Genomic DNA, 15,698 nt, shown 5'->3' with positions numbered 1-15,698 from the left:
ATTAAGCAATACCACAACAATATCTTGTAAAAGAAGCTTGGGGGAAGTCTGTTCCTTCAGGGGAAAAGATATGAGTGGTCCTTCCTGGGCTGGAACACTCTCTCTTTGGCTCTTGTAGGAAATGCTTTTCTCTAGTCTGTATATTAAATTATGAAATATACAAAGAAAACTTGTACAACTTTATTCCCACAGCTGGACTCACGTTGTAGTATATTTCGCTGTTCTAGTTCTTCTGGTGTCGGTCTTTGACTCAGTCGTCTGAAAAGGAGATAAATTAGGGTATTGTCCATGTCAAGTCTCCCAATCCTGCTTATAAAGATTTGTTTTGGGCTCAGTTTATATTAGCCCCTAAACTAGCAAGAAAGCAAGAGATTTCCAAATTGTTTAGTTATTTCATTTATCTGCTTATGAAATAATTCTCATGCTGAAAGTGTTAATACAAAAAAAAAAAAAGAAAGTGTTAATACAGATACTACAACATAAAAAGGAATTGTAAATGCAAAGAGGAGGCCAAAATTCCAGTTGTAGCTCTAGTATTATTAATGAGCCGTGTGACCACAAAAAAGCTCAGTTAGATCCTGAGTGGACTCATTTGTAAAATGAAAGTCTGGACTGGACTGGTAGTTCCCAAACAGATTTGCTGATGGAGCACAGAATCTAAGGTATATAATAGACATTCTGATTCAGAAAACGAGGGATGAGGACTGATTTCATATATGGATTTTTACAGTCATTCCCATAGGACTGATGTCTTTCTTTTGATTTTTAAACCAGTGATTTAGCAACCACTGGAATTTAAGGCTGTCTCTTTTGAAGTGATATTCTGTAATTCTATGATTTTAATTTTGGTTCCCTTTGTGAAATACTGATGAAGTTTCTCATTTCATCCACAGCTCTGAGATGTTACCACCGATAACTTGTCTCCTCTGGAATCATACAGTTATTCACTTGTTACCTTTGATTTATATTTCTCAGACTGTATTTGAACTGCATACTAATAACTTTAGCTACCTGCACAGAAAACTCCTAGCCCCATTTTATATACAACTGACAACATTCTTTATGTATTTCAAAGATTTTTTTGCTTCCTCTGAACAAGACCTTCCTTTTTAGGGATGCCTGCATAGCTTAGTGGTTGAGTGTCTGCCTTTGGCTCAGGGCGTGATCCTGGGATCCCAGGATGCAGTCCTGCATCAGGCTCCCTGCAGGGAGTCTGCTTCTCCCTCTGCCTATGTCTCTACCCCTCTCTCTGTGTCAATCGTGTATAAATAAAATCTTTAAAAAACAAAAACACACACAAAAACTTCCTTCTTAAATGTTCATTAAAACCAAAACCCCACAATCCAGTAATGATATATGTATATACCTATAAAACCATCACCACAATTATAGTGAACAGATCCATCAGCCTTTTACTGGTTTCCTAGGGCTGCCATAACAAACTACCACAGCTGGGTGGCTTAAAACCACAAAAATTTATTCTCCCATAGTTCTGGAGGCCAGAAGTCCCAATCAAGGTGTGGGCAAGGTTGGTTCCTTCCAAAGACTCTATGGAAAATCTGTCCTATGTCTCTCTCCTAGTTTCTAGTGAGGCTGCCACCAGTCCTGGCATTCTTTGGCATGTAGATGTAGCACTCCAACCTCTGCCTCCATAGTCACATAGCATTCTCCTTGTGTGTTTGAATCTGTGTCCAAATTTTTCTGTTCCTTTATTTTAATTTTAATTTTTTTAAATATTTGCTTTTTTTTCTTTAATTTTGTTTATTTATTCATGAGAGACACACATGCAGAGAGAGAGAGAGGCAGAGACACATGCAGAGGGAGAAGCAGGCTCCATGCAGGGAGCCCAATGTGGGACTCGATCCCAGGTCTCCAGGATCACATCCCCGGCTGCAGGTGGCGCTAAACCGCTGTGCCACAGGGGCTGCCCCCCTCCCCCTTTTTAAAAAAAGAAATATACAGGGTTCCTGGGTGGCTCAGTTGGTTGTGTCTGCCTTTGGCCCAGATCCTAGTGTCTAGTCTTGTGATCAGGCCCCATGTCGGGCTCCCTGTTCAGCAAGGAACCTCTGCTTCTCCCATTCCCTCTGCCCCTCCCCACTACTCATGTCTTCTCCCTCTTTCAAATAAAATCCTATATATATATATATTTTATTTTTCTTCTTAAGTATCCTCTATGCCCAACGTGGAGCTTGAACTCATGACCTTGAGATCAAGAGCTGTGTGCTCCTCCAACTGAGTCACCCAGGTACCCCCATCCATTTGCCCTTTGATGGATATTTGTGTTGGCTGGATCCTATGTTTGATTTTTTTTCCTCTTTTTTCTTAAAGATTTATTTATTCAGAGAGAGTGCAAGAGAGGCAGAGACACAGGCAGAGGGAGAAGCAGGCTCCATGCATGCAGGAAGCCCGACGTGGGACTCAATCCCAGGTCTCCAGGATCACACCCCGGGCTGCAGGCGGCGCTAAACCGCTGCACCACTGGGGCTGCCCCATTTGATGTTTTTTTTTTTCTTTGTTTGATGTTTTTTTTTAAAGAAACTAACAAACTGTTTTCCAAAGTAGTTCTACTATTTTATATTCCTACTGCCAGTGTATGAGAATCCAACTAAATCCTATCCTCTAGTTTTGTAGTTTTAGCTTTTATTTATGTATGTATGTATGTATGTATGTATGTATGTATGTATTTTTCGGCTGTCATATTTATTTTTTTTTAATTTTTTATTTATTTATGATAGGCACACAGTGAGAGAGAGAGAGAGAGGCAGAGACACAGGCAGAGGGAGAAGCAGGCTCCATGCACCGGGAGCCTGACGTGGGATTCGATCCTGGGTCTCCAGGATCGCGCCCTGGGCCAAAGGCAGGCGCTAAACCGCTGCGCCACCCAGGGATCCCTAGCTGTCATATTTAAATGTAGAATTCATTTTGAGTTAATTTTTACATATGATGCAAGGCATGAATTGAAGTAATTTTTGTGCGCCAGCATCATTTGCTGAAAAGACCATTAAATTATCTATGTACTTTGGCAAAAATGAGCTGTGTATATATATATATATACAGCTCTGGACTCTGGGATCTGCCATGAGAGAGGCAGAAACACAGGAGGAGGGAGAAGCAGGCTCCATGCTGGGATCCCACGACTCCAGGATTGCGCCCTGGGCCAAAGGCAGGCACTAAACCGCTGAGCCACCCAGGGATCCCTATCTATCTATCTTTATGTTAACACCATACTGATTGGGTTACATTAGCTTTCTAATATGTCTTCAATCAGATTGTGTTTGCCCTTAAACCCTGTTCTTTTTCTTAGTTGCTCTGGTTATTCTAGTGTGCTTTGGATTTCCATAAGAATTTTACAACCAGTTTGTCAATTAAAAAAAAAAGCCTTCTGGGGGTAGTTTGACTGGAACTGCATGCACTGATATCTTAATAATATGTGAGACTTCTGACCCATGAATATGGTATTTCTCTTTATTTAACTCCACTTTCTTCAGCATTATTTTGTACTTTGCAGTGTACAGGTCTTACAATCTTTTGTCAGATTTATCTGTAAATATTTATTTATTTTTATTTTTTTTCCCTTTTCTTTTTTCTTTTTTTTTAAATTTTTATTTATTTATGATAGTCACACAGAGAGAGAGAGAGAGAGGCAGAGACACAGGCAGAGGGAGAAGCAGGCTCCATGCACCGGGAGCCCAACGTGGGATTCGATCCTGGGTCTCCAGGATCGCGCCCTGGGCCAAAGGCAGGCACCAAACAGCTGCGCCACCCAGAGATCCCTGTAAATATTTAAATATTTTTGATGCTATTGTTAACTGCTATTGTGAATGTTCATCTCTTCTATTTTTAGGTTCAAACTTGAGATTGTTCATTGCTAGTGTCCCACAAACTCTTCTAAGAAGACTATGACTCATTAAATAACACTCAAAGATGAGCAGTTAGCCCTGCAATGAAAAAAAAAATCTATTATAAAAAATTCCCATTCTTAACTAATTCCTGTTCTTTTTTTTTTTTTTCTTAAAGATTTTATTTATCGGGCAGCCTGGGTGGCTCAGCGATTTAGCGCCGCCTGCAGCCCAGGACGTGATCCTGGAGACCCGGGATTGAGTCCCACATCGCGCTGCCTGAATGGAGCCTGTTTCTCCTTCTGCCTGTGTCTTTGCCCCTCTCTCTCTGTGACTCTCATGAATAAATAAATAAAATCTTAAAAAAAATATTTTATTTATCCATTTATTTGAAGAGAGCAAGAGAGCTAATGCATGTGTGCACAAGCAGGAGGAATGGCAGAGGGAGAGGGAGAAGCAGGCTCTTTGCTGAGCAGGAGGCCTGACGAGGGGGCTCAATCTCTGGACTCTGGGATCATGACCTGAGTCAAAGGCAGATGTTTCACTGACTGAGCCACTGGGAGCCCCAACTAATTCCTATTCTTGATGATCTCTTGCTGACATTCATCCTGGCCAACAGCTTAAGTTAATTATTTTGTTAAGAATATGCCAAGAGTTCCAGTTCCTTTTCCTTACTCTACCAAGAGAAACATCTGAGTTACTCAAACACCTGTCTGTATACCTGGATTCTATGTACATTACATGTGTAGGAGGCTGGCCTGCATTCAGCTTCTCCATGCTTTTGGTTCCAGCTGACTTAAAAAATATACTAACACTTAGAAAGAAGGTAGTTGGAACATGTGAAATAGATACAATAAAAAATTTGGGTGTGATTTTTAATTGGGTTGGCACCTCATAGTTGAGCAACTTGATAAATGACAGTAGAGTCTTGCTATCCTAGGAACCACCTGAATTCTCTAGAAACTTAAAAAAAATTTTTTTTAAAGTAAACTCTAGGGACGCCTGGGTGGCTCAGCAGTTGAGTGTGTGCCTTCAGCTCATGGCATGATTCTGGTCCAGGGTACAGAGTCCTGCATGCAGCTCCCTGTGAGGAGCCTGCTTCTCTCTCTCTCTCTCTGTCTCTCATGAATAAATAAATAAAATCTTTCAAAAAAAATAAAGTAAACTCTATGTCCAATGTAGGGCTTGAACTTCCACATGAAGAGTCACATGCTCGGGGCACCTGGGTGAGTCAGTTGGTTAAGCATCCTACTCTTGACTTGGACTCAGGTCAAGACCTTGAGGTTGTGGGATCAAGCCCCACATTAGGCTCTGTGTTTGGTGTGGAGTCAGCTCATCCCTCTCCTTTTACCCTCCTCTCTCAAATAAATAAAATCTTAAAAAAAAAAAAAAAAGCATCGCATGCTTGACTGATTGAGCCAAACTGTCTAGAAACTTGTTATATATTATTATTTTTTTTTAAAAGATTTTATTTATTCGAGAGAGAGAGAGAGAGAGAGAGAGAGAAAGGGGCAGAGACATAGGCAGAGGGAGAAGCAGGCTCCATGCAGGAAGCCCAATATAGGACTCAATCTTGGGACTCCAGGAACACTTCCTGAGCCAAAGGCAGACGCTCAACCGCTGAGCCACCCAGGTGTCCCTCTAGAAACTTTTTAAAAGCCATTATTTAGGGGCGCCTGGGTGGCTCAGTTGGTTAAGCATCTGCCTGCAGCTCTGGTCATGATCCCAGGGTCCTGGGACTGACCCTCATGATCCCAGGGTCCTGGGACTGAACTCCCTATTTAGTGGGGGGTCTGCTTCTCCCTTTCCCTCTGTTCCTCCCCTTGTCCCTCTCTGCTGGTAAGCTGTCAAGTAAATAAAAATCTTTAAAAAATAAAATAAAAACCATATTTATATCTATCTTATTGGGGTAAAGCTGTGAAATACATCTATCTCATTTTTTTAAAAAAAGATTTTTTTATTTATGTATTCATGAGAGATACAGAGAGAGAGAGGCAGTGACACAGGCAGAGGGAGAAGCAGGCTTCATGCAGGGAACCCGACACGGGACTTGATCCCTGGTCTCCAGGATCACACCATGAGCTGAAGGCGGCTCTAAACCACTGAGCCACCGGGGCTGCCCTATCTCATTGTTTAGAGCTCTAAGAGAGCCATTTGATTCCTTAATTTCCAAATTCCTAGACAACACACAACTGCATACAATGTGTATTTTTAAAAATTATGCTGTTTCTAAAATTAAAAAAGAAAAAAGGTAAAAGTTAAGTCTTTAACACACCTACTGGGAAAATCAAATCAAATCAAATCAATCTCTTCTAAGAAAAGGCTTACCGGATCAGCGTGTTCCCAATCTGGTGCCGTATTTCATTCCACTCCTCTTTGCTTTTCCGAGGCCAAGAATTCATGTTCAGCTCTGGTTCACTGGGTCTGTGGTTCAACTTCATTGCCAGTGTGTCCTTCCTCTTCACTTTGTTGGCCAGAGCACCTTTATGAAAGGGAAAGAAAAAAAAGTAAACGCTAAGGCTCAGCCTCACCTAGAACCAGGCAAGAGTCTGAACAAGCAGTATCACATCTCCCAGCTAATGCAGAGGTGGGGGTAAAGCTGAAGACATCTAAAAATCTAATTAGCCAGATGGACTCACCTGGGCCAAATATATCTTCTCCTTTCTATATTTTTTACATTTCTCTACATTTCTCATGAGTAAGAGTTGCTATAGAGAGAATTTTTTTTTAAAGATTTATTTATTTATTTTATGATAGACATAGAGAGAGGGAGGGAGGCAGAGACACAGGAGGAAGGAGAAGAAGCAGGCTCCATGCTGGGAGCCCGACATGGGACTCCAGGATTGCGCCCTGGGCCAAAGGCAGGTGCTAAACCGCTGAGCCACCCAGGGATCCCCGCTATAAAGACAATTTGAAAATGGGACAGCCCCCTCTGAATTACAATGTAAAGGTATTTGCATTAACACAGTTCATAAGATTCCGTTTCTTTCTTTTTTTTTTAAAGTAGGCTCTATGCCCAATATGGGGCTTGAACTCATTACCTTGAGATCAAGAGTCACATGCTCTACCGACTGAGTCAGGCAGGAGCCCTGGGATTCCTATTCTTAAAGCTGCCTTCCCACTTTTAGGAATCAGGGTTCCATTATTTGCAGATTTGTGTACATAAACATGTGTTTTTTCTTTGCCCCATGGACACAGTAAGTTCATGAGACTAAAGGAGAGTATTACTATGTCTTTTTAACACAGCCCAAATACCAACTTCTTCTACACTAAATTCTTTAATACCATCAAGGTAAATGGTTCTTCAATCACAAATGGATAAAAACCTGCATGACTCTGGGTGCCTGGGTGGCTCAGTCGGTTGAGTGTCCGACTCTTGATTTTGGCTCAGGTCGTGATCTCAGGGTTGTAGGATTAAGCCCTTAGTCAGGCTCCTTACTCAGCATGGAGTCTGCTTGAGATTCCTTCCCTCTATCCCACTCTGTGTGCTCTCACTAAAATAAATCTTAAACAATGACAAAACAATAAAACCTGCATGACTTAATCTACTTGGCTCTCTCTGGCTTGTTAGAACAGTGGGAATAGCAAGGACAAGGCTCTATCACAGTGGCTTCCAATATTGGTTAGCCAGGTGACTCCATGGGAAAGGGTGCCCATTCCTCTTATACTTGTTGACACCAGCAAGTAGCTTTATCAGGAAAATAATTTTCTCCTTTGTTTTTCCCTTTCTTACTATGGTGGCTCTCATCTTCATCCTCTTCATCTCGGTACTGAATGGGACCTTCTGAATCAGAGTCACTCTCCTTCTCTTCCTCTTCCTCCTGCAGACACTGTGGTAGTTTAGGAACAGCTGAGGTAGATGCCACATCTTCAATGAGTGCAGATGGGTGGGTTTGTTCTTCTTCTTCATCGTCTGGACTAACAAATTAACATAATTACATTTTCCTTTCAGAAACATAAGGGTAACTGATTTGTAAGGCAAAGTACTGAATAACTATAGAAAATTCCACGAGTGAAATAAATTTATTCCTTAAGAATCTTGCTAAGAAACTTTTTAGCAGCTAGTAATCTAAAAGGCTCTGGGCTCAAATCCTAGCTCTACAAGTTATTCACTAGCTTGTAAGTTATTTGACTTTTCTGTAAATGTGGAGGATACCTACTTGCTATGCTTGTTGTGAGAATAAAATAGATAAATTCTAGAATGTACTAGTATTTGGCACACAGGTCCCTACTGATCTATGTGTAAGATGCAAGTTTATTTTGGGATGATTAAATGAGAAGACCACACAACATCCAACACTGTGACTGGCTCATGGAAGATATACAATAAAGAACTTAACCCAATTTTTTCCTTTGGTTTAACAATGGAGTAGGACTAAATGATAATCTAATCTAAGGAAGCAAAGAGAAATCAAGATGAAAACTAACCTCTCCCCTTTCCACCCTGGGGGCATAAAACTGTGACTTAGTCCATCTGTTAACTCCTTAACTGTCTCTTTCCAGGATGTAAAAAGATTATACCACCAAGTACAACGATTATGACAAAGCAGCTGAGCAGTGTGTGGCAACAACTCTATAACGATTCTACAACTTGCAAATCTCTGGTAAATCTCCAACTTGCCAAAAAGTGTTAACCTTCAGTCTCAATTTGTTAGAATTTTAAAAAGGCAATTGTTTGAATCTATTGGGGGACAGATGAGGGAGAAAACAAGCTAGCCAGTTCTAGTTTATGCAGTTAGAACATTGAACCATCTTTCACAGTTCCCTTCTTTTTCTCTAGACTGCTCTCTGTCCCTCTGTACTGAATTTAGGTGCCAGGCACCATGCTTTCATTTGTCTAATTTCATCCTTAACAAGCCTATGAGGTAGGTATTATTCCTGTGCATGGATCAGACAGCTCACTCAAGTGCAGAAAGGTTAAGTAACACACTACTGCAAACTAGGAAGTAAGAGGTAGATCTGGGATTTGAACCCAGAGCTCTCTTACTCCAAGGCCAATACTCTTACGCACCATGTTATACAGCCTCCCTTGTATCACATACAAAAAATAGAGTGGTTTTAATTTTCAAGTACAAAATTTTGTGACTGCTATGGAAACAATGTTATTGATTAGCAGGGTAAATAAAGTCCAAATTCTGGAACATATCTTTATTTGTTGAGTATTCTTGCTTTAAATTTAATTACATTTTCTTTTTATAAATAATTTTCTTCAAGAAAGGCTATATAGAGTAAAGAAGAGGCAACAAAAGGCAAGTTTTAAAGGCACTCACACTTTCAGCATTTCAATAGTGATGGGAAGTGACCTGGTCCGACCCAGGGTACTGCTGTCCTCAGAAAAGTTGTCACTGTACTCAAAGAGCAAGGAATGAGCTCTGTGAGAGCCCTCCAAGGGAGGAGTCATGGGAAGTGGGCTGGTCAGGGCCTGCTGGATACGGATATGCAGTGGGAGTGGAGGCAGCCTACAGGGTATCTGGGGCTCCCCAAAGCTGTGGTCCAGCATCCTCTTGGGTATTTCCTTTTTCTGATCTTCCGGCTGGGAAACCTCCTGGGGTAGGTCTAAGGAAGGTGGAAACTCATTTTCTGGCATAACTTGAAAAGTCTTAGCAGGGAATGGAGGGGACCGTCGGGGTTCAGGAGGTATATGAGTAGGCAGTGGAGGGGATGGAGAGGAAGGTGGGATCATCAACAGTGGTTCAGAGCCCACAGAGCATGTGTTCTTTTCTCTCTGATCACTTGGTGCTTTTGTGGTGGCAGCAGCAACAGACTCCGAGGCGGGTACCAACGTTGATGGAATGCCTCTCTTAGGTGGTAAGGGTGGGGATGGTTTTGATAACAATGTACCGCTGTTTATTGCTTGGGACAGTTCAGCTGGAAAAGAGAGAATAACACCTCAGTTTAAGATGGCTTCACAATTCTTTGAGGGGCCAGTCCAGGGCCTAGATTAGAACTGAGCTTACTCTCAGCTTTCAGGCAAATTATATCATTTCATGGCTTTGCCATAACCTAGGTATCTCCTGCCAAAACAAAATTCATTCATTCACTCATTCATTCAAAAGATTTTACTTATTTATTCATTCATGAGAGACACATACACAGAGAGAGAGGCAGAGACACAGGCAGAAGAAGCAGAATCCATGCAGAGCCCAATGTGGGACTCGATCCCAGGTCTCCAGGATCAGACCCTGGGCTGAAGGTGGTGCTAAACTGCTAAGCCACCCGGGCTGCCCCAAAACAAAATTTATATTTAAGTATCTAGAAGGCCTAATAAATATATAGACATGTAGAAGACCACTACCTTAATACTCTGATGAGAAATTTCTTACTTCTTTGTTCTAATACATAGGACTTTGATCACGCCCTGGGCCAAAGGCAGACACTTAACTGCTGAGCCACCTAGGGATCCCTACATAAGACTTTGACTCGATGTAGATAAAGTTATTATGATAAGATAAAAAATGTGGATAGTAAGTTCTTCTAACAAAACTCTTTAAAAATGTAATCATGCAGGTAGTAGTAAAAAAAAAAACCCAAAATACTATCAGGCATTGTTACCATAACTTGATTAATAATGACATCTAGGTATCCCAACTCTGCATTATAAAATTATCAATAGTGACATCTTGATTTTTTTATAGCAAATGCAAAGGCCTTTGAGCAAATCAAAGGCTATCCTTGCTATCCTTGACTTCAGATTCTCCTTATAGAGGAGGTTATCTCTTTTTATTTTATTTTAAATTTAATTAAATTTAATTAATTATTTTATAAGATTTTCTTTATTTATTCATGAGAGACACAGAGAGAGAGAGAGGCAGAGATACAGGCAGAGGGAGAAGCAGGCTCCAAGCAGGGAGCCCGATGTGGGACTCGATCTGGGGACTCCAGGATCATGCCCTGAGCCAAAGGCAGATACTCAACCACTGAGCCACCCGGGCGTCCCATCTTTACCATTTTAAAAATATAAGGAAAAACGGAGGCCACAGAAGTTAGGTGACCTGCCCAAGATTATACTACATATAGGCAAAAGCTGGGTTAGGCCCAGGTCTCATTATTAGACTCCATCTTCTACATCCCACAGTCTTTGTGATTTTTTTGAGTGTCCATACCTCTCATCCTTTATACCCAAACCCCCATCACCACTTCTCACTACACTATGGGCTCCTTGATGACAGAGCAAACTGTTTCTATCAGCATATCCACAGAGGCTGGCATAGTGCTTGGCACATGGTAAATCCTCAATACATGTTTATTAGAGGAGAGGCCCCTACCTTTCATCAGAATAGTATATATCCCAGTGTTAGCTCCCCAAGCTCAAAATGACCTAAGTTTTGATACAGCAAAGTCCCTTTGGTGGACTCCAAATGGCCTTTAAGAAGTAGATCATCACATCACTCATGGGTTAAACTTGCAAAATAATTAGTCTCTTAATCACCAACCTCCAACCTACTACTCAAATGCTAATTTTGGTTATACTACCTGTTTCAAATGGCTTCCATATGTCTTATCTAGAGAGTAAAACCTCAAGGTCCCCTGAAATAAAAATTTACTTGCCCCTGAGTCCCATTCCACTGGTAGCATTCAAAGTAAAAAGCTAGCTAATTTGATAATGTTTTAATGGCATTCACCATAAATCTTTTTTTCATTTTTAACTATAAATTATGAAAATAATTTAAATTACGTAACATAACCATAATTTATTAACTGTGAATAAATTAATTTTATATTACTTTAATAATCATTTAGTTTTTTATGTTATAAATGCTCAAATGCACTCTAAGAAAATGTAATTCCAGGGATGACTGGGTGGCTCAGCTGTTGGGCACCTAGTTGGGCACCTGCCTTCGGCTCAGGTCGTGATCCTGGAATCCAGGATCGAGTCCCACATTGGGCTTCCTGTGAGGAGCCTGCTTCTCCCTCTGCCTGTGTCTCTGCCTCTCTCTCGCAGTCTGTGTCTCTCATGAATAAATAAATAAATCTTTAAAAAAATGTAATTCTAGTATAATTAACAAAGTATTATACAACTTAGGTAAAATTTTTTTTATTTTATTATTATTTTTATTAAAAAACTTTTTAAAGATTTCATTTATTTATTCCTGAGAGACACAGAGAGAGGGAGAGAGAGGGAGAGAGAGAGAGAGAGAGAGAGAGAGAGAGGCAGAGACACCGGCAGAGGGAGTAGCAGGCTCCATTCCATGCAGGGAGCCTGACGTGGGACTCAATCCCAGGTCTCCAGGATCATACCCTGAACTGAAGGCGGTGCTAAACCACTGAGCCACCCGGGCTGCCGAACTTAGGTAAACTTTTAAAAGACTTTCTAAAAAACATTGCATACACATACAAAAAAAGATTTAAAAAATATTAATTTTAGCCTCAATGAGATTTTTTGGGTAGACTGGACATTAGCCATTTGATACTCCATTTACAACAAAACCTATACCTAACCAAATTTGAGTATTTTATTATTTGAATTGATAAGGTAAATTATCTTTGGTAAGTTAAGGAAAATATATGCCTCAAGATGTTAAAGAACATGTTGCATCTATCCTCACAATGGCATCTGGCTGTAGTTCTGTGGGCAAGATGCTGGAATGTTCACTGGAAGAGTTACAAATCCTTCCATCTGTTCAGCTACTTATGGTGGTCCTTCCTTTCTCCTAAAACTAATTAGTCCTTAGCCCTAACACTGTTATGCCCATTAGTAGACATAGGAATGTCTAAAGCAGTGGTTTCCAAATGTTTAGATCTCATGGACCAATATAATAACTTTTTTTTAAAAGATTTTACTTATTTATTCATGAGAGACACAGAAAGAGAGGCATAGACACAGGCAGAGGGAAGAGAAGCAGGCTCCATGCAAGGAGCCTGATGTGGGATTCGATCCGGGAATCCGGGATCACGCCCTGAGCAAAAGGCAGATGCTCAACCGCTGAGCCACCCAGGCGTCCCAATGGACCAAAAAATTAAAATGAAATTCTCAACTAACCTCAGGTTGTCAATTTTTAATATTTCCAAGTAGACTTGATATCAAGAAAACTGTTTGTGAACATAATGCTTTCATAAAAGAAATGAATTTTTAACATCAAAGAATTAGGAAGGTCATAGTTTCAGAATAAAAGATAGTCCTTTAAATCAAATCTATTTAACCTTAATAAAAACTCTGTGAACTGTTCTATTTTTCTCCTGCTGAGGACCATTCAAGATGGATCTTGATCCCTCAGTCACAAGATCTATTGCTTTGGGCTATTCATCTTAGGCCAAAGTGGCCTCTGTGGTTCAGCCCAGAGAATAATACACATATTGGTTGTTTTTTTTTTTTTTTATACTGTCTTATCCTGAAAAGGGTAGAGTATTACTGGTTTAGAGCAGTGGTTCTCAATGTGTGGTCCTCACATATGCAGTATCAGTATCACCTGGGAATTTATTAGAAATGCAAATTCTCAGGCCCACCCTACACTTACAGATTCAGAAACTCTCAGGGCAGGGCCCAGCAATCTGTGTTTCAACAAACCCTCCAGGCGATCATGATGAGAACCTGCCTAGACAGCAGTTTGAGAATACAGGTGTACAGGACAGAGGTCTGGGCTCAAGAGCTGAAAAGCCTAGGTTTGGTTTCTATCTCTCATTAACTGCAACCTTGAATGAGTCACAACTTCCTCATGTTATAATTGCCCTAACTATATAATAGATAAAATCGCTTTCCTACTTCACAAAGAGGTTCTAGAAGCAAGTACATGAAAGCTGCTTGAGTTACTCAGAGATAAGTCAACATATCACTGTCCATCCAGGGTGATGGTAACAGTAATAACCTTGATTCTTTTTTTAATCAAGCCACTCCAACTTGTCATACTCATAATGAATTCTAAGCCTGTTTTTCAGGGTTCTTGTCGCCCCACACAAGTTGGGGGTATTAGCTGTTTGCGTGTACTTTATTCTTCCCTTCCATCATAAACAAGAACTTCAAGCCACAGGAAGCCTAGTATCATTTTTCCTGAAAAACTACCTTCCTTCCTCTTCTCCCTTTCTCAAAAATTCCTCTAAGAAGGTATACATGTATGTAAAGAAAAGCTGACCTAAATAGGACTTCAGGTAAATATAAACAATTTTACTAAATTGATAAAAATATACTGGTTATATTCCTGGTTTTCTATCTTCTACCACTTATTTTATTAAAAGTAGCATTCTTAGGGGCTCAATGGGTAGAGCGATTGACTTTTGACTTTGGCTTGGATCATGATCTCAGGGTCTTGGGGTCGAGCCCCAAGTGGGGTTCTGCACCTAGTGTGAAGTCGGCTTGTCCCTCTCCCTCTACTCCTCCCCAGTTCATGCTTGTTCTCTCTTTTTCTCAACTAAACAAATAAACAAAACAAAGAAACAAAATTAAAAAAAAAAGCATCATTCTTAACTCTCCTAAGATAAAACAAGATTTTATCAGGACACTGAATAATATCTTTTACAGTTTGCATGAAGGTATTGTGCCAGCCACTGAATCACAAATTATCCTGGCATCTATATAATCACCTTTTTATCTGTTGGCCTTATGCTGAAGGCAGGTATTGATGGTCTAAAGTAGGTTAAAAAAAAAACAAAAACACATTTTCTCCATGTAGGTCAGACCTATTGTGGTTTTCACATGTCCAGTCCCTCAACCATAAGCAGTATTTCAGAAACACTGTTTTAGGAAAATAGATATTAACCGCACCCCCCCCCAACCAAACTGGAACTGAATTTATTACTATCTGATTCTAGTCCATTTTCATCCATAGCTATCTGCCTCATTTTCAAGACTTTCTCTATATTGAGGGCTTTCAAAGGGACAAGACATGGAGAAGTCTCTCACAGATCAAATCAATACTGTACCAATTATCCAATAAAACAATCATCCAAAACCAAACCCAATCCAACCCAAAGCAATGGAAACCTAAAGACTTACTTACCAATGACAGGATTGCTATTTCTGTGAGCTGGTTTAGGGGGAGGGATCGGGGGCTGCTTGGCAGGGACCGTAGGAGTGAGACTTGGGGTAGCAGTAGTGTTAGTGCTGGCAGGAGCAGTGGGCAGAGTCCTGGGTGCTGGGGTGGGGGGTATAGAAGAACTAACAGTTTTTGTCGGGTTTGTGGCAACAGAGGTGGCAGCAGGTGCCGTGGTGGAGGCGGCAGTGGAGGTGGAGGAGATGGACCTGGTCGTGCTGCCAGAGGAAGTGGCATCCTTTGCTTGCCCTTCACTTGCTTGCCCCTCATGAGAAGAGGACAAAGGTCTTTTAGGGGGAAGAAAAGGCTGTTTGGGTGCATTCTCAGGAACGGACTCTGCTTCAGAATTAGACTGGCTTCCAGTTGAGCCTGCATAATAAGGGAAGAAAGAGTAACACGAGAGACTGAAAAAGTTAACACATCTACAGGCTTGTGGTCAAATGCATCCATTATTTAACTTGCAGATTAGTTTATAAGCAAAGTTTCCCAATCTCAAACTACTTAAGGTATGACACTTTCTCAATCACAATCTCAAAATAAGAGAGGCCTGAATGGTAGTGATTCTTTCCACAAGAGCCAGGCAAGCAGAGGAGGCACAGAATCCTGAGGGGGGAAGACAAGGAACAAGGAATGTGTGGTTTGAAAAAGTCTACAAGTACCTGATGCTTAACATCCTCTTCCATCCTTTAGAATCACAAATTAGGTCTTTTGGGAATATAAGAATGACACGGGAAAAATTCCACTTGCAGTTGCTACTAGTTGAGGAATCACTAGAGGAGAACAGAATTCCCTCTGGATTTTATTTCTCCCCTGGCTCTAGTAAAACTGAGTTGTTTTTTTTTTTTAATTTTTTTTTATTTTTATTTTATGATAGTCACAGAGAGAGAGAGAGAGG

At 40.7% G+C, this 15,698-nt stretch overlaps 1 protein-coding gene across 8 annotated transcripts in view; it reads right to left on the bottom strand.

The window, feature by feature from the left end:
• The window catches only part of PHACTR4 (phosphatase and actin regulator 4), a 101,076-nt gene that overhangs the window by 10,240 nt on the left and 75,138 nt on the right, over nt 1-15,698 (bottom strand). For all 8 annotated transcript variants that reach the window (XM_055332329.1, XM_055332323.1, XM_055332326.1 and 5 more), the window contains 5 exons: nt 14,771-15,172; nt 9,110-9,707; nt 7,573-7,757; nt 6,168-6,321; nt 203-258 (listed from right to left, as the gene is read on the bottom strand). In XM_055332329.1, coding sequence (XP_055188304.1) covers nt 203-258; nt 6,168-6,321; nt 7,573-7,757; nt 9,110-9,707; nt 14,771-15,172 — 1,395 coding nt within the window. The remainder of the gene's footprint in view (nt 1-202; nt 259-6,167; nt 6,322-7,572; nt 7,758-9,109; nt 9,708-14,770; nt 15,173-15,698) is intronic.

Source organism: Nyctereutes procyonoides, unplaced genomic scaffold, assembly GCF_905146905.1.
Source record: "Nyctereutes procyonoides isolate TBG_1078 unplaced genomic scaffold, NYPRO_anot_genome, whole genome shotgun sequence".
NCBI classification, from domain to species: domain Eukaryota; kingdom Metazoa; phylum Chordata; class Mammalia; order Carnivora; family Canidae; genus Nyctereutes; species Nyctereutes procyonoides.
Note: the sequence above shows the minus strand (reverse complement) of the source record. Positions and strands in the feature narration are given on the sequence as shown.